This window comes from Ovis aries, chromosome 3, assembly GCF_016772045.2.
Source record: "Ovis aries strain OAR_USU_Benz2616 breed Rambouillet chromosome 3, ARS-UI_Ramb_v3.0, whole genome shotgun sequence".
Classification (NCBI taxonomy): domain Eukaryota; kingdom Metazoa; phylum Chordata; class Mammalia; order Artiodactyla; family Bovidae; genus Ovis; species Ovis aries.
Genome location: NC_056056.1, coordinates 184,354,949 through 184,380,024, shown reverse-complemented (window position 1 = coordinate 184,380,024; position 25,076 = coordinate 184,354,949). Strand labels below are relative to the sequence as shown.

The following is a 25,076-nucleotide window of genomic DNA, read 5'->3' as shown; positions in this document are numbered from 1 at the left end:
TCACTGTTTTATTAAAGTATAAGCCAATATACTGTTTCTAGAAAGCTGTTTTCAAGATCTGTCAAAATAGAAAATTATAGCCATTACTTTCTACTAACTTTTAATAAACTATAATCTATAAAAATACTGAATCACTATGCCAAACACCTGAAACCAATATAAGATTGTGAATCAACTCTACTTCAATTAATTAATTTACTAATTAGCTAAAGATCTGTCAAAGCCTTAACACAGCAAGGAGGTTACCCAGACAAAATAATCATATATGTGCACAGAAATCTAACTACATCCTTATAGTTAAACCTATAACAAGCTAAATATCTAGCTAATGAAGCATTAAGCAAAAATGTACCATACAAAAAAATTCAAAATCGTCCAAAATATTTCTAAGAAATTTTAAGTGAAAATTAATATCAAAACAGTACCCACTCCAGTATTCTTGCCTGGGAAATGCCATGGACAGAGAAGCCTGGTGGACTACAGTCCATGGGTCACGAGAGGCACACATGACTGAGCACGCACGCATGCACACAACTGTCTACATATCTATATACACCGTTTTCACACACATCATAAAATATAACTGTTCTTCCTGACAGATTTCGTTAATGCTTCTTTTTCTGTATACCCTTTTTAATCACTTTTTAATAGGATTTTGTCAGTAGAGCCTTTTTAATCACTTCTTCCTTAAAGATTTTATAGTATTTTCTGTAGGAAAAAATATGTTGTATATGAATGCAGAGAAAAAAAGAGAATGATTATCAAGTTTTAAAAATGGCTATCTATTTTTAGTAGGATTAAACAGTGATTTTATTAATTTTGTTTATCTGAATTTTCTGTAGCTGAGTATGTATCATAAATTATTTTTATTACAGTAATTTTTTTTCCCTAAATAGCAGTCTGCGATAATAATCAGTCTACCACAAATAACCCAAATCCAACTTTTCCCAATTCTTCTTAGAAACAGAAGCCCTTTCTTACAGGAGGAACAGTCCTGTCAATAATAGTTCGGAAGATCTCCATCCACGCTGTCATGGTTTGGTTATTCACCAGTTGAAGAGGCAATGCATACTGAAAACAAAGGACAACAATATCAGACAATAATTCCTCCCCTCTAAAAAATCTGCAACTCATCTATATAGAAAGGCTGAAATACATGGAACGTCTAACACTTGACCATGAAAATAGTAATTTCAGATGATTCAACTTAAAATTTAACTTAAAACAGCTCTATAAGCATATGTGTGTAAGTTAAATTTTTTTAATCTAGAAAATATACATGCTATAAATTATTTCTCTGAGCTCCTCCTTTTTTTCAGCCATGCTGTGCATCATCCCGGATTTTAGTTCCCCAACTAGGGATCAAACCCATGCCCCCTGCACTGGGAGCACAAAGTGTTAACCACTGGACCTCCAACGAAGTCCTTAGTACATTTTTAAGTAAAAAATAATAAAAATAATACAGAAAGAGGTCATTTATTCAGCATGAGACTCTAGATAAGTGATTTTTTACCATTTACCACTTTGGGTGTCAAACTTTATCTTTCCAGCTTTATTGAGATAGAATCGATATATAACACTATGTAAGTTTAAGGTACACAACATGATCATTTGATACACATATATATTGTTAAATTACTTTTACAACAATGTTAGTCAATACTTCCATTACCTCATATAATTATCTTTTTATTTTTGAAATGTAGTTCTTTTAAAATATTACATTATTTTCAGATATACAAGTGACTTCACTAGTTTTATAGACTTATATTCCATTTAAAGTTATTACAAAATAATGGCTGTATTTCACTGTACAATACATCATTGTTACTCATTTATTTTATACACAGTAGTTAATATCTCTTAATCCCAATGCATCTTGACCCTCCCCACTTCCCTCTCCTGTTAATCACTAGTTTATTCTCTGTATCTATGTATCTGTTTCTGTTTTGTTACAAACACTTGTTTATTTTTTAGATTCCACATATAAGTGATAACAGTATTTGTGTTTCTTTGCCTGACATTTCGCTAAGTGTAAAACACTCTAGGTCCATCCACATTGCTGCAAATGGCAGAATTTCATTCTTTTTATGGCTGAGTAATATTCCATTGTATGTATATGCATGTACATAAACATACAATATCTTCATTCATTAATCTATTGATGGACACTTAAGTTGCTTCCATAATACGGCTGTTGTGAATAATACTGTTACGAACACTGGGGTGTATATATCTTTTGAATTAGTGTTTTCATTTTTTCCAGATATATACCTAGCAGTAGAATTGCTGACCATATGGTAGTCCTATTTTTTGTTCTTTGAGGAAATGCCATATAGTTTTTTATAATGGCTGTACCAATTTACATTCCCACTAACAGTGTATGAAGATTCCCCTTTCTCCACATCCTTGTCAACATTTGTTATTTGAAGATTTTTTCATGATAGGTATTCTGAAATGAGGTGGTATCTCATTATGGCTTTGATTTACATTTCTCTGGTGATAAGCAATGTTTAGCATCTTTTCAAGTGCTTGTTGACTATCTATATTTCTTGTTTGGATAAATGTCTATTCAAGTCTTCTGCCCATTTTTTAATTGGGTTTTTGTTGTTGTTGTTATTGATCTATATGAGCTGTTAATATATTTTGGATATTAACCCCTTATTGTTAATATCATTTGCAAATATCTTCTCCCATTTAGCAGGCTGTCTTTTTGTTTTGTCAATGGTTTCCTCTGCTGTGCAAAAGCTTTTAAGCTTAATTAGGTCCCATTTGTTTTTATTTCCTTGTCTTAGGAAACAAATCCAAAAAAATATTGCTATGATTCATGTCAAAATGTGCTACCTGTTTTCTCTTTTAGTTTTATGGTTTCCAGGTCTCACATTTAGGTTTTTAATCTGTTTTGATTTCATTTTTGTATATGATATGAGGAAATGTCCTCATTCATTTACATATGACTGTCCAGTTTCCCCAGCACCACTTACTGAAGGGACTGCCTTTTCTCCACTATATATTCTTGCTTCCTTTGTTGTGGATTAACTGACTATATGTGCATGGGTTTACTTCTGAGTTCTCTGCTCTGTTCCACTGATCTATAAGCTTGTTTTTGTGCCAGTATGATACTGTTTTGATTACTGTGTATTTGCAGTGTAGTCTGAAGTCAGGGAGTGTGGTATCTCCAAGTTTGTTCTTTTTTCTCAAGGTTGCTTTGGCAATTCAGGGTTTTTGGTAAATTATCTGTTCTACTTCTGTGAAAAATGTCATCAATATTTTGATAGAGATTTCAGTAAATCTATAGACTGCTTTGGATAGTATGGACATTTTAACAGTATTACTTATTCCAATCCAAGAACACAAAATATCTTTCCATTTCTTTGTACTGTTTTCAAACTCCTTCATCTTAGCTTTCAGAATATAGGTCTTTTACATCCTTGGATAAGTTTATTCCAAGGCATTTTATTATTTCTGATGCAGTTGTAAATAGGGATGTTTCCTTAATTTCTCCTCCCATAATTATCTTTTTGTGATGCAAACTCATTTTAATGACTTTAATGAAAATCTTTCCTTCAAGAAACACTTTTTTCAATTAATTCTGTCTACACTGTGGTATGATATCACAGTCCACTACACTATATTAGTGTACAACTCCCCTCCCTACTACACCTTGAGCTACAGATGAGGCTTAGCATCTCTGCATCCATGCATTCCAAAACCTGCTACATGCTAAGGATATAATAAGTAAAGCTTCATTCTAATTGAGGGGGGAGAAACATTTAAATAAAAAATTACAATATGGTGTGATAAACAGAACAGATAAAAGCATTACAATATTAATAAGAGCACCCATGAGGACCATGTAACGCAGCCTGCTAACAGAAGAGACAACTTCTCTGGAAGAAGTGATATGCAAGCCGAGACACAAAGAATGAGCACAAATGGACCAGGGCAGAAAGGAAAAGGAGGGTGCTCCAGGCTGCACAGTGCCTTTAGAGGCTCAGCAGTGACAAGAGGACATGACCTGCTCATGAAGCTAAAAGAAGTTCCATATGGCTGGAGTGTAAAGAACAAAGCTAAAGCTAAATATAGCATAAGATGAGATGAGAGATGAAAGGTTTTATAGGCCAGGTGAAGAAATTAACACTTTATTCTAAATGCAGTGGGCAGTCAGTTGGTTTTAAGATGGAGCAAAGAGGAAGAGCAGGCTCAGGGTTAATGAGTTCACTTCTGGACAAATGACTTCTGAAATATGTATGAAATATTCAAGAGCCCTGTACACAATCAATATTTAATAAATGCTTACACAAAATCAATTTCATTATATCATACTTTTTATAACAAAAATTTTTCTGCCTTTTCCTTTATAGACAATCATTCTTTACTTACATAACTTACATTACTTACTGGAACTATGCCACTTAAAGCCTTCTAAATTTTTGCTTCCAGGATTCCTCACTGAAGAATATTACTATATCAGCACACAATAATTACTGAAATGGTTTAAAATGATGAGGGTTTTTTTCCCAGATTTTTTAGGTTTTTAGCACATACATGTTAAGAAAAAAAAATTAGATTTTTCTCTCTTAGCAAACTAAGTAGAAGTAGAGACTTTAAAAAAACTATTTCATCATCCTCTGTCTTACTTACAGTTCCTGGCTATGCCTCTCCCAGTGGGAAAGGGAAGTCTGGCTCTGAATAAATGGGATATTACTATGTCTAATGGTAAGACATCTCACTGAATAAAAAGTGTTTGCCCCAAAGTGATGCTCCTGAGAAAGATTTCTGAACAGAAAAACAAAACCAAAAGCATCATACATCTTCCTAGTTTATTACTTTTTAAAAAAGGAAAAAAAGGTGAAGGGATGTTTTCTTAGCATTCTAGTTTCTTCTCTTTTCTCAGAGGTGCCTCCTTTCCCCTTCCCACTCCCCTCAAAAAGGCAAAGTTGAAAAAAACACAAACATCCTCCCTGGACTGTCTCTATTAAAAGTTTAAAAGGTGAGGCTAAAAATATAAATCCTGATTAAAGTGAAATACTCTAGAACAATATAAAAGTACTTCAGTCAGATAGAAGCCAAGAACAAAACCAAACTATCCTGACTCTCTAGCTTGATAAAACTACCCTCTTGCCATGACTAAGTTAAAAGAAAAGCATGAAATAAAGCTTTAATCCACTCATCACTCAAATAGTTTAAACTGACAGCAATTATTCTTTCTCCACCCAGATCTAAATATCTTACCCAAGCCTTTCAAGGATTAAATTTTAAATATTTTTATATTTAAAACATTCCATATTAATGTTCATTATAGCTTTCAATTAAGAAAAAGGAAATTTTTAAATGAAGGTAAATGAGTCACTCAATCTCATTTGTTAGCTTTAAATTGGGTCAAATGCAAACAAACTACCATCAATATGATTTCTCAATAAAAAAAGAACTCTTCCTTTCTCTTCTTCTATAATTAAAACTAATCTACAGGCAGAATGCTATGGACAGATTAGTCAAATCATCAGGTTTTAGGACAGTTAACTGCCTTGTTTCTTCCATACTCAGACTTCAGACACTGGGGTGAAAGACATATGGCCACTGAATCTCAGCTCTGCCACTCAGATAACCTTGGACAATTAAGTTGACCTCTCTAAGTCTGTTCTCTCATAAGGATTTTTTTTTTAAGAAATACATGTGAGAATATATACTTTGTAATTTTCACCAATAAACAATAACTGACACTTACTGAGCACTTTCGATGTGCCAGGCAGAAATACATGGCATCAAATTTGTCTTCTGCTATAGAAACTTACCTGCACAAGTGCATAAAAGATTTTCAGAATCTGTTTCTGTATTAATACAGAATAATGTGAGGAATCAGGAAGGAGCTGCATGATTTGTTGCTGAATACGAGGCAGAAATATTTGCATTGCTGCTATAAGAGGTTCTCTTTCCTCTGCTTTCTTATATCTACATGAGCAAAGACAAAACAAGAGAACAATAATTTCTCCCCCCACAAAAGAGCTATAAGCAATGAATGAAAAACAGTATTTCTAAACTATATAAAACTAAAACAATAACTTTCCAAACACTGTATTACATTTCACTTTGGATTGTTAGAATAAACCTGAGACAGACTTTAAAAGAGCACATCTCTGTTTCAGGCAGAATACCTAAAATCTTTTTAGAAAGAGTTGGACTAATTCAAAATAATCAAAAACAGCTTTGCAACTTTTCTAAATCAATTTTTCTAGTACTTAGATTAATTTTCATCATGCCACAATTCTTGCCACAAAATACAGGCTGATATGCAAGCTTAAATAGATATTCCTATTATATAACAAATAATGGTGGAAAAAACAGTTGTCTCTACCGTATATTGAGAAGTTAAAATAGTTTACGAATGTATGTGCTCTTAGATCACTTTAATAGGTATAAGTCTAAAATATCCTCTAAAAATCACTTTAAAAGAAGGACTACCAAACTCTGTGTGCAGGAGCAGCAGTTTGAAACTAGAAAGCAATGCTATTGAACGTGACACTACTCCCAAACTTCCCAAGCAATTCTTATAGAAACAAAACTCAGCAAAGAAACGTGAACATTTTCTACCTTGCATCCAAAAAGGTAAATGTTTGGTCTACTTAATAATGTGCTCACTTGAAGACAAATGTTAAGGTACCTCTCCATCAAAATTTCCAAGGAAAGCTGTTAAATAAATGGTCCTCTGAAACTAACAAATAAGTTTGAGAAGCACTGCCTGAAAGATTAACACATTAGCAGATTAAAGATTCTTTGAAAAACTGTAGTAAATTACCACATTTGTGTTTAATCCAACATTTCCCACACTAACCTGATTCTGCACAACACCCACAGCAGACCCCTCTATGCAGTGTAATTCTTTCTAAGTAACACAAGGCTGGTATCTTCAGCCAATAGAAATCAACTTACTCATATGTCTTCACCAGTTGATACAGACATAACAAACTGCCAAGCCAGCTTCCACTGCTCTGTGATTGCAAGTAATAGTCTATCTTGTCGACTACCGCTGGCCAGTGACCAGGGAAATCGTATTTAATGATGGCACGGAGACACATTGTTAACTGGACTCTATAAGGTGGGGGGAAAAAAGTCCACAATCTAAGTAGTTATAAATATCAGGCTTCAAAGACCTCTAGTACTGTACACAAAAGCACTTTGATTCCTATTTATCTACATTATACAGTTATTTATCTAGGGTGATAAGAAAAAGAGTGGTCCTATTAAAAAAAACACCTCCTCAGTAACTCAAACTTAATGAAAATAAACAGAATGAGTGATTGCCTAAAATGTATCAAATCTTTCAAATGGTCTTATCCTAAAGATAAGCTTTGTAAAAAAAAATTAATAAATTCATAAAAAAGTCTCCAGAAAACAAAAGACAATGAATCAACCCCAGCTCTTATCAAATTTCCCATCTTGTCATATTTTGTATTTTGGTTATCATATCCTACAGGGAAACAAAACAAAAAGTATTTCATTATTTCAACTAGACAAACTTAACCTAAAAATGGTCACAGTAAGTAAAATGGAAGCCTACATAACAGTGGCAAGCATCTCCGTGAGCCAAAGTCTGGAATCAGTCATCAGCAATTCCAGCCATGCAGTATTTTGCACCTATCAAAGCTTTTCCTTAGATCCTAAATTTTATACAAAGTACCAAGTACTAGCTGGAAATTCCTGAAGGGGAATGTTAAGCGCTATTTCCAAAGAAACATACGAAAAAATCAACAGGCAAGACATTAAACAGAAAAAAAAAAAAAAGAAATATCTTCAATAAAACCATGAAGTTAAGTGATAAAAGATGTGATCTCATAACACTTAGGTCAGTAATCATTTCCTCAACTGGATCCCAGTCACAACTGAAAAGAAAGTGAGGGAAAAAAATTTCTCTCCTACAAACTCTCAGTGTGTCCTTACATGGTCACTTGCAAATGGTCAGAAAGTGAATCAAGCTAAATTAGGATTCCACTATGCCAAGAAAAAGATACGTATTCAGTTCAACAGCCAATAACTTGAATTCACTGAAATGAAACAAACAAAATAATGCCTTTTCCTTGTGTCTCCAAATCTATCTGCAAAATATCCTTTGCAGTACTTTTAAATAAACTTTGAGAATATTTATTTAAGAGTGGTTACAGTTAAGCCTTCAGGACATAAAAGAAGCAAAGCCACAAAGAACTGTCTCATAATAAAGATAAAGATAACCTCCTATGCCACCAGCAGCTGTTCCTAAACAACCAACAGATCGTATCTGTATTCAATAAAAATGAAAAGTTTCATTTTTTTTATTTCATCTTCAGGTTGACCGTCTTAATCCTTTCTCATTCCAAGCCAAGCAAAGGATGTCTATGAACAGCCACCCTTTCATATATTACTGTGTAGAAGCATTGCTTGCAAGATTCAGAGAGATTTAAAATGTTAAGATTTTGCCAAGAAATGGACACATGATGGTACCACAGGGAAGCCAGTGCCAGACGGGCATGTGGGCAACTAACAAGAATAAAGACTATTTTCTTTCATCAGTACAACTCCTTTCTCCTCTTAATGAAACAACTGCACAAAGAGGAGTTCAATGCTTGTCACACTCAGGAATAAAGTTATATCTAATCTCTTGAAGTTAATTTCATTTCCCTACCTCGGATTCATCTGTTTCCCTCCTGCCTTTTCTAAAGAAACCTAATCACTCTCTCACGTTGAAAAGAATTTGTTTTTCCTATTTTAAGACTGCATAATTTTTTTGACTCTATAGTTGTGCTATCCAATAAGGGCAGCCACCAGTTATATAATTAAATTAAAAATTCAGTTCCTCAGGTACACTAGCCATATTTCAAGTACTCCACTGGCTTCTATGCCACATGACTAAGGATCAGACAGTATGGATACAGAAGATTTCCATCACCGTAGAAAGTCGACTGGACTCTACAGCAGCTAATCTAAATTTAAAAAACCAGAGATACTTCTAGTTTATACTTTCTCCATTCTATCTTCTTCAAAGGAACAGATGCTCAGCTCACAAAAATGAATAAAAAGATAGGTAGAGTATTACAAAAGTGGTAAGTTAAAACCCCCAGAAGTCAATTTCCCTGTATCAGGGAAAAGAAAAGCAAATAGTGAAAAGTCAAAGGCTTTAACCGAGAATATAGGTTATCTACATACAGGGATCTACACAACAATTGTAGTTACATGTTTGCTTTAACTTTTTTTGTGGCTACTGATAGCAACTAAATCCTTTCCAAAATATTCTGAGGCAGGGACTTTCTGGTGGTCCAGGGGTTAAGATTCCTCCTTTCCCACTGCAGGGGGCATGGGTTTGATCCTTGGTTGGGGAACTAAGATCCCACATGCCACATGATGCAGCCAAAAAAATAACTCTCTCTCTCTATATATATATATATATATAAAAGCAAAGAATTACAAACGCAAAAACAAATAATTAAAACTGTATTGAGTGACCATCTTCATTACTTTGTATCTCTTTTAAAAAACAAACTTGAGGCTGATGATTAAACTAATTTCCCCCATCCATATAGTCTGTGTTTCCCACAAAGCACACAGATATAGTATAATGTACCTCACTAAATCTGGAGACCGAATTATTCCTTCCACAATATTATCACGTATTTGCTGGCGATCGTTTTCATGAATATTGAATGGAAATATTGCTTCTCCGGGCGGAGGTTCTCGGTCTGGCCAGTACTGTGTCACCATGTTCTTCAAGTAAATGGCAGCTAAATTAGAGGAAAAATAAAAGCTAATGTAGCAGTAGTGAAAAGATAGCTTTCATTTAGCCTTGCACAGCATGAAAGGCTAAACCCTTCAATGCTAAATATGACACCCAGCAAAAATGGAAAATCTTATAAATAGCCAAATGGAGAAGGGAAAATGAATAAAAATTTAAAGTTTCTCTTTAGCTAGTAAAGTAAATCTAAGCAGAAAACATCTCATTAAATAAAGCTCCAGAGTTTACATGACAGAAAAATGACCTAGGAACTCAAGTATGTACCTATATACTAAATACAAAATGGTCTAAATGCAACTCTACTAAAAAATTTTCAGATCATGAGCATCATACTGTTCATAATGTCCAATACTGAACTGACAACAGGTGAAATTCTACAGCCCTTCACACAGATTGCCTTTTCTGTCTTTCTTTCGCTGAGTATTATTATCCCACACTACCATTTTGAAATTTGTATGCTTTTTATAGTATTGGTAATTATTATCTAACCCTTTGGAAATATTTGCCACTTGCAAATATAACAATAAAGAAAAGAACATTAGCTTTCAAATATTTTTGGAAAATCTCGGGAAATCTCTTATCTGTTTATTTCTATCAAAGTATAATCATCAATGATTTGGTTCCTATTTTTTTTAATTACCTTCAACATTTAACAGGGAGAAGGCAATGGCACCCTACTCCAGTACTCTTGCCTGGAAAATCCCATGGACGGAGGAGCCTGGTAGGCTGTGGTCCATGGGGTCACTAAGAGTCAGACATGACTGAGCGTCTTCACTTTCACTTTTCACTTTCATGCATTAGAGAAGAACATGGCAACCCACTCCAGTGTTCTTGCCTGGAGAATCCCAGGGACGGGGGAGCCTGGTGGGCTGCCGTCTATGGGGTCATACAGAGTCAGACACGACTGAAGCAACAGCAGCAGCAGCAGTTACATTTAACAAAAGACTTCTGAAAGAAGCTAATATACTGCTACAGAGTTCTGACAGGGAATGCAAAGCTTTCTCACTAACCCAGCTGAGCACTGGGAATACATATGTTTTTATAATGTCATATTCTTACCTATACATAAAATATAAAAATAAAAAGAGATGACCTGCAAAGCATTATAACTGTCTTCCCTTAAGTTTCTCCTCTCCCTTCTTCCCCATTCCTCCCTTCATCTCAATTTTAACATAAGCTAAACTGGCTCATAAAAGCATTATACCACAAAGACTAAACCAAAACATGTTCTACACTGGCTGTAATACAACAGAAATCCAGTGAAATTATGAACCTGATATCCTATAAGCTCCTCTTTCATTAGTTTTGATTCAACAAAGGTCTGAAAAACACAATTTCACCTAAGACTTTCATTTTTTAGAATAAAAACAAAAATTATTTGAGACATTGAAAGAAAGAGGGAAAGGGAGAAAGTGGGGGGCAGGTGAGGGGGTGGGAAGGGAGAGAAAAGGGAAGGGAGGGAGGCAGGAGAGAGAGAAAGAGAAATGTGTCTATGTGTGAGAGTTTGGGTTTTTGTCTTTTTTTAAGTCAGACCACACAAGCTCTGGACTAAGTACCATCATTTACTCCAGTATACTTATTTTATTATGTAACCATCATTGGCAATAAAAATACACAAACTGTTGGAAAAAATGAATAAATGATCTATGGTCCAACCTGTCAGCACTTCAGACTGATTTCATGAGATTAATCTTTGCAAAAAGAAAAATCACAATGCCATTTTAATCCCTACAGAACTAGTCTTGAAAATAAAAAGCAACTTTCAGACAGCAAAGATACAGACATGGTAAAATCATGGACCTATTCATAATTTATTCATTAAATGCTATTAATTTTATAACTAAAACTATTTTTATTCTGGGACACAAGAAATGGACTGTATAAAAGACACTGACAAACTGTATAGGTTGCAAGAAACATGCAGTTAAAATAAAACTGAACTTAATGTAATAATTTGAAAACAGAATATTAATTATGCTTATAATCATGGATTACTAAAGATAATAAAGGGAAAATACCAAAAATAACTGAAACTCTACCAATAATCTAAAAATATCCCTTTAATCATTTAATTCAAATGTCTATCTAACCATATGCCAGAGCTAAGTAAAAACAAATATCTTAATTCATTCATAAAGAAATTAAGTATTAAAATTTGTTTTTCTGCAAAAATAACTTCAGCATCTTAAGTTTGAAATTAACTTTAAACCATACACGCATTTCTCCCCTTTTGAAACACAATGAATCATCACGTACGCTCTATGTTCTGGACCCAGAGCCACCACCACCACACAGATCAACTGGGTTCTATAATACCAAAGTGAAAAGGATGCAATCAAACTTAGTGAAGCGGAATGCTATGCTTTTTGAGTCGATATTTCTAAGTTTTCCTATTTTTCATAGTAATTTGGGAGTCCTTCTCCCCTTCTCTCTCTTGTTATTAATCTGTTAAAGGCTAAGAAATAAGATAATGAAGTGTGTAAATTATATCTAAAACAAGATTAAACAGATTCTGAGTAAGAGCCATAGAGTTTCATACAAATAAGACACATGAATTTTAACAAAAGAGAATCTTGAAGTGCTTCTGGACTAATCAAGCAACTTCCTGTTAATTTCTAGATTCTGTAATCTGAAACACTGAAGTTACCACCTTGATAATGCTACTAAGCTTGCCAATCAAAAGGGAAACAGTGGAGCAAACATCCAAATTTATCTTGTTTAGCTTGCCAATATCAAAATATTACATTTATTTCCTATTTCTTACCAGTAAAGTAATAAAGGACCCTCACTAACAAGCTTTATTGATAATAGCAAGACTATTAATTGCCCACAAGCAAAAAAAAAAACAAAAACTGAATATTTCACAGAACCATGTCTTTCCACTTAATATTATAGCATAACTTTTACGAACAAGCTGATTTTTAAAAATCAAAGATCACAACATTCTGTTTTAAATGTCATGCTAAAATGACAAATTGTCTGAGGGTCACCATGATTCTTGGGGTACCTTTGTATTCTAATAATAGGTTAAACAGAAGAGAAAATTTATAAATGGCACTTAAATTTAGGATAGTTATAATGCAGACTTCTATACAATATATACACAGGCTGTATAATAAAATGGATGCTGTAAAGTAAAAAGTTGTCCTAATGAATTAGGACATGATCAACAACCAAGAGAAACTCTGTCCTGTGGCTAACAGATTTAAAATCTACATAAATTATAAATAAAAATTGCTTTCAAATGCTAATTACATTTTACATTAAAACTTAATTACCTAAGTTATTAAGATTCAAAGTTGTATAGAACTGGTGAGGATATGGGAAAGCCAGCATTCTAATGCACCGTTGATAGAAAAAGTAAGCAAATGCAACTTGGTGATAAGATTCAAAATTGTAAAAGTTAATATTGTTAAAATCATTAACCTAGCATTTCCATTTGTTTCATCCTGTGAAACTATCTCCACTAGTGTCCAGAGATATGTGTTCAAAGATGTTCATTTTAGTGTTGCCTCTAATAAAAACAATAAAAAGGGGCAATAAGGGACATGCCCACCAGTATCAGATGGCTTAAATACACTATGGTAGTTCTAATTCAAAGAAATACAGAAAGAGAGGATGGGACAAACTGAGAGTAGCACTGAAATATATACATTACCATGTATAAAGCAGATAGCTAGTGGGAAGCTGCCGTATAACACAGGAAGCTCAGCCCAGCGCTCTGTAGAAGGGTGCACCGTAGAAGGGTCGGATGGTAAAGGGGTGGGAAGGAGGTTCAAGAGAATATATGTATACTTACAGCTGACTCGTGTTATTGTACAACAGAAACCAACACAACATTGTAAAGCAATTATCCTCCAAACAAAAATAAACGTTTTTTAAAAAAGAATATATAGAGGAATGGGAGTATGGAAATCTCAGAAATATACTCTTTTAAAAAGAAAGAAATACTAAATAATTGTACAAAGAATGAAGTATATGTATGTGCACTGATATGGAATGATCTCCCAAGGGTATATGGTTAAATGAAAAAAAAAAAAAGGAAATTACAAAATAGCATGTGTAGTACAAACAGATTTTTATTACTTTTTAAAATCAGCATATCTACAGAAAAAGAAAAAGAATTAGAGAACCATGCACCAAAGTTGATAGTAGCTATCTCTCGGGATAGGTTCAAGAGCAATCTAATAATATAAATTTTGTTTTTTTGAAACAGTTGTATGTCATATAAATAAGACATTAATTTAATAAACTGCTTTAAGATCCTTAAAAATACTATTTCTATTGCAAAGATTTATAGCAAATTCACAATGGCCCTATAAACACTTAGGTTATTAAAGTAAGTTCCATTTAGCAAAATGTGGTTTCAAAACAGCCCTATTTTATAAAACAAACATTAAACTGAGAATTGTGATTTCAAAAAACTTACACTGAAGTCTCATAAACCTTATTAAAGTAAAAATAATTCCAGCATGAATGTTTTTCCATAGTTCCTTCATAAGAAACTTATCTTTTCCATAAGATAATTTAACCACAAAGGGACTGTTTAGGAAATCATACATATTTTTCCAAAATTTAATGATTCCCTACTTTATTCTGTTATGTTCAAGTAAAACTACTTTTATCAGCATGTAGCGTATAATTCCATTTCTATAAAATTGTTCATCTATCCTTCTATCTGAACACACGCACAGAGTAATGGACACCTAATGTTAATGATGGGTCATTTCTGAGTAATGAATGTAGGTTAATTTTTTTACTTTTTTCTGTGTATTTTTCTATATTGCCAAATTTATTTATGAGTGCATGTCACATAATTTTTAAAAAGTCTCTTCAATCATATAAATTAGCTACTGTCATTTTATCCCCGTCACTTGAAATTATTTTCTTTCCAGGATTCTTCATGCTCCATTTTTAACCTTCTGGTTTCTGATGACCAGTTCATTTAAAAAAGGAAGAAGAACAATAAAAAAAATCAAGGAACTACCCTAAGATCCACAGACCCAAAGGCAAGGTTCACATTTATAACAAAAGTTCTGCTTCCCATCATGTGGTTAGGAACACCTGTGCAAACCTTCCCCCTCCACGATCTGACACATGGAATGGAGCCAAATTCATATACACAAATTCATGATGTTAATCTACGGGTCTAAACGCAAAGCCACCAGGAATCATTAAAAATTAGGGAGATAAAGCTATTAAAACTGAATAAGCTACGAGGAAAAATGCCAAAGTTATAGAGAAAAGGAACTGTATTAATAGCTAGAAGGGAGAAGAGGACAGAAAAAGCTATGAGAGATTTAAGAGCTCCATATGAACCTCTTAATTTCCAGGGAAAAAGACAGTCAGTTTTCAAGCCATGAGAAATACCTCATGTATGTTTCCTATGTTTTCAAAGAAAGCAGATATTTAGAAATGAAATAAAACTCTAGCTCTAGTTTTACCCATAAATAATCTTAGATAGGACTGAAAAAACCAACTCACCTGCCTGGCGCACTGGGAACTCCACATGCTCAGACACTATAATCCGAAGTAGACTGGGGGCAAAATTGATAATCTTGTAAGACTGAAATTACAAAGAAATATTTTATTAAAAATAGGGCAATACAAGTGAATAACTGTCAGCACCTATGAATACATTCCTGTCCAAACAAAAGAAAAACTTTTAAAGGAAGAGAAACTCACCAAAGCAAAATAAAGATTACCACAATACAAAAAAAAATTACTTAGAATAAATCGATGAATAAAAGAGTAAGAACACTTTCATGTTTTTTTAGATATATATTGTCAAAATGTTCTCCAGAAAGGGTATAGCAATTTATGCTTCCCACAGTAGATTATATGAGTGCCCATCTATCTAATATAGAGATTAGCATTATCATTCCTTCAAAATTTTTCATCCTTATTCATATTTTAAATTACACTTATTCTAGCTTGAATTTTTTTCCTGTCGGTTGGCTATTTGTTTTCTTCCACAAATCCTTTATTCCCCTCACTCTTCTGTAAAAGGAATATTTGTTTTATTCTTAATAAATTCTAGGAGCTATTTTATGAATTTAAAACTTCACATTTTTATTTGATTCATACTCATACATTGCGCTCAGTCGCTAAGACATGTCTGACTCTTTGCAACCCCATAGACTATAGCCTGCCAGGCTCCTCTGTTAATGCAGTTTTCCAGGCGAGTGACTTATACAAGTGTTTCTTTCCAGCTTACTTGAGCTTCAATTTTGTTAGTACTTTTGATGAAAAGAAAACATGGGCTACAGAAAATAGAAGATCCAACAGAGAAAATGAACAATGGCTCTGCATAAGCCAGTCCAGATTGCAACAGTGTATGTACCTCAACAGACAGGGTTGAGAGCTCTGTCACCAGCTGCCCTCTGCTGCCAGAGCATCTTTTAAACTTAGCAGTGCCCAAGTGAGCCTGCACTGATGAAGTGCCTACTGCCTGGGCCATTTCTCCCCATAGACATGTTTTACTCTGACCTACTCCTGAGTTTGGCCATGGACTATAGATGCAAAAAAAACAAAGAAAGAGAGAGCAAGCAGCCTATTCCTTCTGACCATATTCCCTCCAGATGTCTAGTACCTGGACCACATTACAGGCCTGCCACATTCCCAGAGCTTACACTTGGCCATGCCTGCTGACATTCCCAGAAAAGACTCATAAATTCTCAGTGAGACTAAGCCAGATGATGTCACAAGGAGTCTGTTCTGCTTACTTCCTCCCTAGAACCTGGATCTATGGTGGCATCCCTTTCGGTGCACCGCTAGGTTTATGCACACTACTCCTTTTTTTTAATTTATCACCTTTCCTATTATTTATAATAACATTCATTGAGATAAATGTTTAACCAAAAAAACGGAGAAAATTGGCATATTTAAAATATTGACTCTTTTCATATTCATTGGAAGGACTGAAGCTGAAGCTCCTATACTTTGGCCACCTGATAAGAGCCTCAAGAGACTCACTGGAAAAGACTGAAGAAGGTAAAAGGAGAAGAGGGTGGCAGAGAATGAGATGGTCAGATGGCATCACCAACTCAATGGACATGAATTTGGGCAACTCTGGGAGACAGTGAAGGACAGGAAGCCTGGCATGCTGCAGTCCTTGGGGGTCACAAAGAGTCAGACACAACTTAGTGGTTTCAATTATAGATAAAGAATTTACTTCATATACAAAAATTTAAGGTTCTGCAGTTTATAGAGGATGAAAGGAACAACAATTACAAGATAATTCAAAAATTTACTCTTGTTCTTCAGTCACTAAAATAACTGAGGGACCCTAATCCCCTGTGGTAGGTTACCCACTGGTTTATCCAACAAAGAAGGATGTTACAGTGGTGGTAAACGATAAAGCATACAAAATGTGACATTAAAACCATATTTATTAAAAGGTTATGTGTCATTATACTTTGGTCTTCTACTTACAATTCAAAAGAATACTTAGAGCCTATTACAATCCAAAGCATTATATTATACTAAATATAAATGCTAAATGAGTGACACAGCAATAATCTACTTTTAGAAGATGCAGAGGTAGTTGTGGTCTGTAATGAGTTGGGTGGATATGGGGCAGGGCAGAGTTAGGTTGGTATGGATTTGGATTGAAATATCAGGAACAAAGGGGCTTCCCAGGCGGCACTAGTGGTGAAGAACCGACCTGCCAATGCAGGAGACCTAAAAGACACTGTTTTGATCCCTGGGAAGATCCCCTGGAGGAGGGCATGGCAACCCACTCCAGTACTCTTGCCTGGAGAATCCCATGGACAAAGGAGCCTGGTGGGTTACAGTCCATAGGGTGGCAAAGAGTTGGACAGGACTGAGCCAACTAAGCATGCACACACCACGAAGAAAAGGGTATGGGGTCCTAAATATCTCTTGCAGTTCCGCAGGTTTTCCACCTTCCCTTTCCACTTCTATAAAGTCAGCTGCACTTAACATACTGATGACTCAGAAACAACACTAGCATAGGCTAACAGAGGCAGAGCAGTACAACGAGAGAAAAGATATGATCCCTGTCCACACTATCAAAATAACATCTGGCCACATTGTGAAGAGAAGGGGGTCATAAACAGGCCAACTCCCCTGTTCATACTAGCAGAATGCAAGTTCAGCTCTTGCTTTGTTCCTCCTAACCAACCCCTGGATTACTACTCTTCCAACTAAGCAACATGCAGTACTTTTACTCTGCAAAGCCTGGGACAGGTACTGACCTTAACTTTCCCCTATTCTGAGAGAGAGTCCTTTTCTCTTTGAAGCACTAATACACTCCCTTTAGGCGTCAGTTGAACTCAACCTTCTCTCCAGAGTCAGTTATTTTCACTCTCTCATCCTGGATTGACACTTAACTCCACCCAGATTTCCCATTAAAACAATCCCTTTCAAAGATTCACAAGAGATATCTGCACTTCAAAGTCAATTCCATCCAGGGAAAACCTAGGACACACTTACTTAAGACAGTCCTTCTCACACTTTAGGAAGCACAGAATCACCTAGCTAGTTAATTAAAACACAACTGGGCCCCATCCCCAGAGGTTCTAATTCCTTAAGTCTAGAGTGAAGCCCCATAATGTGCATTTCCAACAAGTTCCTAAATGATGTTGACGTTGCTCATTCTGGGCAGCACTTTGAGAACCACTAATTCAGGTGTATTCCTTTACATTTTAAGGATTACTGCAACCTCAAACCTGTCACTTTATCCTAGGGATAGACCTTAATTCAGACTTTGTAGTGATCAGTTTATGATTCATTCTTAGAGGTGAGGAGGAAAATACAACCTAGAGTTTGGGATCATTAAATTTGCCAACGTCGGTGATATCGCTGGAACAAGGTCAAAGCTAGTTAGCAAGAATAAAGGAAAGGGGATAAAAGAAAGTCTCACACATTTTACCGTTTTTTTTTTAAAAAAAAAAAAAAAAAAAACCCTCTACAAACTCTTACTATTCGGCGTGGCTTTCGCAAAGCACCACCACCATAAAAACTGCCTATTATTCCCAAAGCACTCTTCCGGCAGCATTTCCCCAGCGCTCCAACAAACTCTGCCACTCAGTGTAAACGGTCCTGCCAAACCCCACAGAAGCAGGCGAATGGACAGGGTTTCTCACAGCAACACCTAAAAAGGTCTGGGTCTGCAGAAAAAAAGAACTCAGATTTGAATTTTAAGTGAATTTTCCCACCAACTCGGCGTACTTAAGGAAAAGAAATCACATCCCGAAAACACTAGCAAAGCTTGCTAAAGCTTCTTTCTGCGGACCAGGCGAGCTGAACAAACTGCACCGGGAAGAAAAACGACAGGAAAAGATGCAAAGGTGGCCAACAGGTGCGTGAGCCGTTGAGAAAAGATCCGGGGAGTACGGTACCACCGGACCCGGGGGCGGGGGCGGGGGCGGGGGTGGAACCGGCCGAGACACACGTTGAGGTCCGCGGTCCGGGGTCCCGGGTCGGGGCCCGGGTGGGGGTGGAGATCAGGGGCGCCGAAGAGGGAGAGCCCGGCGAGGCGGCGGAGGGCCCGCTCCTCACCTGATTGAGTTCATTCTCGGCCGCAATCCGCAGCTTCGGGTCGATGGTGCCCTTCAGCGCCTGGATGATCCGGTTGAGGTCCATCTCCCCAGGTGGGGGCTCCGCGGCCCCCGGACCAGTAGGCCAGACTGCCGCTTTAGTTTTTCTTTGGACCCTCTCAGCCTCCTCCTCCGCGACCCCTGAACTACCTCACTCCTCACCCCCCGCCACCGTCGCCACCTGCAGCCACTTGCTGCGCCACTCTGACTCCGCGCCCCTTGTCCTCCCTTTCTACCCCCCACAACTCGCTCTCCATTCACCCTTTTACGACAGCCGGTGGGAGGCGGGAGAAGTAAGAAGAGGAAACGGCGCCTCCTTTACGGCGGCCTCTTCCCCCGGGCATGCTGCTATGGCCGCCCCCTCTAGCGGCCACCATGCTGCTGTACGGAAAGTGGTCTCGGCTTCTTTCCAGCAGGGAAACTGGCTCACTAGCTCCAACAGGCGGTCGTCGTGCTGCCCTACGGAAAAGAACTTCCTGCCATTTCCCTTTGGGAGAATCAAGCTCGCACGGTGTCTCTTTACAGTTGCTTCCAAATTAAGCATATATGGATGGAATGGCACTTTTTATTTGTCTGAAAATTCTTTGGGTATTACAACTGAGATCATTTGCGTGCGTGCTAAGTCACTTCAGTCGTGTCCGACTCTGTGCGACCCTATGGACTGTACCCACAAGGCTCCTCTGTCCATTGGGATTCTCCAGGCAAGAATACTGGCGTGGGTTGCCACGCCCTCCTCCAAGGGAATCTTCCCTACCCAGGGATTGAACCCTCATCTCCTATGTCTCCTACATTGGCAGGCGGGTTCTTTACCACTAGTGCAAAGCTGTCTCTGTGGGAGCCATCATTCGTTCATTCAGTTACTCACTCATATCCTGAATGTTTTTTAAACATGTATTTTTCAGCCAGAGTACCAAGATACTTAGGTACCACATTATAACAACATTAATTCAATGCAGGTTACTATGAAGGAACTCACAGTGTGATAGAAGAGACAAATATAAACAAAAATATATAAAGTCACTGTTCCAGATCAGAGAAACTATATGCCTAAAGTTTCTGAAAAATTTCCAAGTCTTCTCAGAAAAGTAGTGAAAGGCAAGAAACGGCATGCTGTCTCCACCCACTGTGGCCATATCCAGCCCCTAAATTTCAATGGCATAAAAATATTAAGGAACTAGTTGTTCCTGAGGTTACTCTGAAACAGTTTAATTACACTTGTAAAGATGATTGTGGGCAAAATACATGTGAAGAGGTGTGATCTTTCCCAGAGCAGATAATTGAAACAGAATGGTTCAGTTCACTGGGTTCAATCAAGAAGGTAGAAATTTTGTTGTAGAAAACTTAGCAGCCTGATCGCTCTCCCCTCTACAGGGGCTGTAAATGGGATCATGTCCTTCAGCTAGGTGCAAAAGTGCCTAATATGTCTCTGGTTGCTTCCAGTTTTGCCCATTCTCTGAATTTCCATAGAGTAGTGTTTCTTACAGATTAATACTGTCATGTTCCTTCCTTGATGATTTCTCATCAATATCAAGATAAAATACAAACTACAAACTCCTTACCAACTCAAGGTTTTATGAAACATAGTGCCTTTCATCTTCACACTATTTCCTTATCCTACTTTCTTAGACTTCATCAATCTAAAACTCCTTGACCTCTGGAATCTTAACTTCAATATCTTCTTTTCAGTTTAAGACCTTCTCTTCCATCTCTGTCTCCCTTAATTACTTTACACCTATTTTCCAACTCAATCACTTTCCAATCCTTTCTCAAGTCTACCCTTGACCCAATGTGAAAACTGATACCGTTACAAATGTGTGTTCTTTCCTTAGACCCCAAAATCCTGTTCCTTTCTTTTGTTCAGCATCACTTCAGCAACTGTTTCAACCCTCAAGACTCTTCTCAAATTCCCTCTCTTTCCACAGAGCCCTGCAAAGATGAACAAAATCACCAGGTTTAATCACTGAAACACAAATTAATCTGTTTACTCTGCTTTAAGCCTGTTTACCAGGCTTCCCTGGTAGCTCAAACAGTTAAGAGTCTGCCTGCAGTACAGGAGACCCGGGTTCAGTCCCTGGGTGGGGAAGGTCCCCTCGAGAAGGGAATGGCAACCCACTCCAGTATTCTTGCCTGGAAAATGCCATGGATGGAGGAGCCTGGCAGGGTACAGTCCATGGGGTCGCAGAGTCAGAGATGACTGAGCAACTTCATTTTCACTTTACCCTTCTTTACACCTCCTTGCCTCCAGTCTGAACCTAATCTCCCATTCCCCTGGGACCTTGCTCCACAAATCTCTGTATTTTTCATTAAAATGAATTGAGTATTATTACACTTATGGTTGACAATTTGTGAAACACTTTCCCTCTATTTTCAACCTGTTTCTCTCTACTGATTCAACCTCAGCCTAAAAATATTTCCCCCAGATAAAAAGTCTTTTTGCAGTAATACTCTCTGTTGTTCATCCTTTTCCAAAGAATGGTATTCATTCCTCGTCTCTGCTTCCTTACTTTGCTTCAATCAGTTATTCCAAGGCTTCTGCCTTCATTTCTACCACTAAAACTGCCAACAAAAAATGAACACTAATCCCTTAGTTACTATCTAAGGTATGTGCACTTGATATATGCAAGAGACAGTTTTAGTTCTCATCTTAAAACCTCTCACTGGTATCCAACACTGTATCCACACACACATATACACACATATATACATATATATACACACACATATATATACATATATATACACAAATATATACATATATATGGTATCTTTGTATAACACAACTAAATGCTACTGAGGATACAGAGAAACTGGATCACTAATATAGTGTTGGCTGGAGTTTAAAATGGTACAGCCTCTCTGGAAAACAGTGGTTAAACAATCTGGCACATTTATACCATGGAATTCTACTGAGCAGTAGAAAGGAACAATACAGGCAACAACATACTTGATGAATCCTAGATCAGAATTATGCCAAGTGAAAAAAAGCCGATCCCAAAAGGTTACATGCTATTTGATATTTATATTTTTTTTAAATATCAGTTCAATTCAGTTTAGTCCTTCAGTAGTGCCCGACTCCTTGCAACCCCATGGACTACAGCACGTCAGGCTTTACTATCACCAACTCCCGGAACTTGCTCAAACTCATGTCCATCGAGTTGGTGATGCATCCAATCATCTCATCCTCGGTCGTCCACTTCTCCTCCTGCCTTCAATCTTTCCCAGCTTTAGGGTCTTTACAAATGAGTCAGTTCTTCACATCAGGTGGCCCAAGTAGTGGAGTTTCAGCTTCAGCATGGGTCCTTCCAATGAACACCCAGGACTGATCTCCTTTAGGGTGGACTGGTTGGATCCCTTTGCAATCCAAGGGATTCTCAAGAGTCTTCTCCAACACCACAGTTCAAAAGCATCAATTCTTTGGTGCTCAGTGTTCTTTATACTCCAACCCTCACATCCATATATGACGACTGGAAAAACCATAGCTTTGACTAGATGGACTTTGGTTGGCAAAGTAATGTCTCTGCTTTTTAATATGCTATCTAGGTTGGTCATAGCTTTTCTTCCAAGGAGCAAGCATCTTTTAATTTCATGGCTGCAGTCACCATCTGCAGTGATTTTGGAGCTCCCCAAAATAAACTCTCTCACTGTTTCCATTATTTGCCATGAAGTGATGGGACCAGATGCCATGATCTTAGTTTTCTGAATGTTGAGTTTTAAGCCAACTTTTTCACTCTCCTCTTTCACTATCATCAAGAGGCTCTTTAGTTCTTCTTCCCTTTCTGCCATAAGGGTGGTGTTCTCTGCATATCTGAGGTTATTGGTATTTCTCCCAGCAATCTTAATTCCAGCATGTGCTTCCTCCAGCCTGGCATTTCACATGATGTACTCTGCATAGAAGTTAAATAAGCACGGTGACAATATATAGCCTTGACATACTCCTTTCCATATTTGGAACCAGTCTGTTGTTCCACATCCAGTTCTAACTATTGCTTCTTGACCTACGTACAGATTTCGTAGGAGGCAGGTCAGGTGGTCTGGTATTCCCATCTCTTGAAGAATTTTCCACAGTTTGTCATGATCCACACAGTCAAAAGCTTTGGCATAGTCAATAAAGCAGAAGTGGATGTTTTTCTGGAATTCTCCTGCTCTTTCAAAGATCCAGTGGATGCTGACAATTTGATCTCTGGTTCCTCTGTCTTTTCTAAATCTAGCTTGAACATCTGAAAGTTCATGAGTCAAGTACTGTTGAAGCCTGTCTTGGAGAATTTTGAGCATTTCTTGGCTAGCATATGAGATGAGTGCAACTGTGCGGTAGTTTGAGCATTCTTTGGCATTGCCTTTCTTTGGGATTGGAATGAAAACTGACCTTTTCCACACCTGTGGCCATTGCTGAGTTTTCCAAATTTGCTGACACATTGAGTGCAACACTTTCACAGCATCATCTATTAGGATTTGAAATAGCTCAACTGGAATTCCATCACCTCCACTAGCTTTGTTCGTAGTAATGCTTCCTACAGCCTACTTGACATCACATTCCAGTATGTCTGGCTTTAAGTGGGTGATCACACCATCGTGGTGATCTGGATCATGAAGATCTTTTTTGTATATTTCTTCTGTGTATTCTTGCCATGTCTTCTTAATATCTTGTTTCTATGAGGTCCATACCATTTCTGTTCTTTATTGTGCCCATCTTTGCATGAAATGTTGCTTTGTTCTCTCTAATTTTCTTGAAGAGATCTTTAGTCTTTCCTATTCTATTGTTTGCTTCTATTTCTTTGCACTGATCACTGAGGAAGGCTTTTTTATCTCTCCTTACTGTTCTTTGGAACTCTGCATTCAAATAGGTATATCTTTCTTTTCTCCTTTGCCTTTAGCTTCTCTTCTTTTCTCAACTATTTGTAAGGCCTCCTCAGACAACCATTTTGCCTATTTGAATTTCTTTTTCTTGGGGATGGTCTTGATTGCTGCCCGTACATGTAACAAACCTCAGTCCATAGTTCTTCAGATACTATCATATCTAATCCCTTGAATTTATTTGCCACTTCCACTGTATAATCATAAGGGATATGATTTAGGTCATACCTGAGTCCTGTAGTGGTTTTCCCTACTTTCTTGAATTTAAGTCTGAATTTGGCAATAAGGAGTTCATGATCTGAGCCACAGTCAACTCCTGATCTTGTTTTTGCTAACTGTATAGAGCTTCTCCATCTTTGGCTGCAAAGAATATAATCAATCTGATTTTGGTATTGACCATCTGGTGATGTCCATGTGTAGAGTCTTCTCTTGTGTTGTTGGAAGAGGGTGTTTGCTATGACCAGTGCGTTCTCTTGGCAAAAGTCTATTAGCCTTTGACCTGTTCATTTTGTACTCCAAGGCCAAATTTGCCTGTTACTCCAGGTATCTCTTGACTTTCCTACTTTTGCATTCCAGTCCCCTATGATGAAAAGGACATCTTTTGGGGGTGTTAGTTCTAGAAGGTCCTGTAGGTCTTTATAGAACCATTCAACTTCAGCTTCTTCAGCATTACTGGTTGGGGCATAGAGTTGGATTACTGTGATATTGAATCATTTGCCTTGGAAACAAACAGAGATCATTCTGTAGTTTTTGAGATTGCACCCTAGAACTGCATTTCAGACTCTTTTGTTGATTATGAGTGCTGCTCCATTTCTTCCAAGGGATTCTTGCCCACAGTAGTAGATATCATGGTCATCTAAGTTAAATTCACCCATTCCAGTCATTTTAGTTCACTGATTCCT

General features: G+C 37.0%; 1 protein-coding gene across 2 annotated transcripts in view; it reads right to left on the bottom strand.

The window, feature by feature from the left end:
- IPO8 (importin 8) overlaps positions 1–19,592 on the bottom strand; it is a 67,855-nt gene extending 48,263 nt beyond the window's left edge. The window contains exons 1-6 of one of the 2 annotated variants that reach the window (XM_004006750.5): positions 19,286–19,592; positions 15,245–15,326; positions 9,593–9,749; positions 6,931–7,089; positions 5,796–5,952; positions 982–1,071 (exon numbers count right to left, since the gene is read on the bottom strand). In XM_004006750.5, coding sequence (XP_004006799.1) covers positions 982–1,071; positions 5,796–5,952; positions 6,931–7,089; positions 9,593–9,749; positions 15,245–15,326; positions 19,286–19,369 — 729 coding nt within the window. In that variant the 5' untranslated portion in view covers positions 19,370–19,592. The remainder of the gene's footprint in view (positions 1–981; positions 1,072–5,795; positions 5,953–6,930; positions 7,090–9,592; positions 9,750–15,244; positions 15,327–19,285) is intronic. The other variant, XM_042247314.1, reaches the window with a different exon arrangement.
- Positions 19,593–25,076: the final 5,484 nt, after the last annotated feature.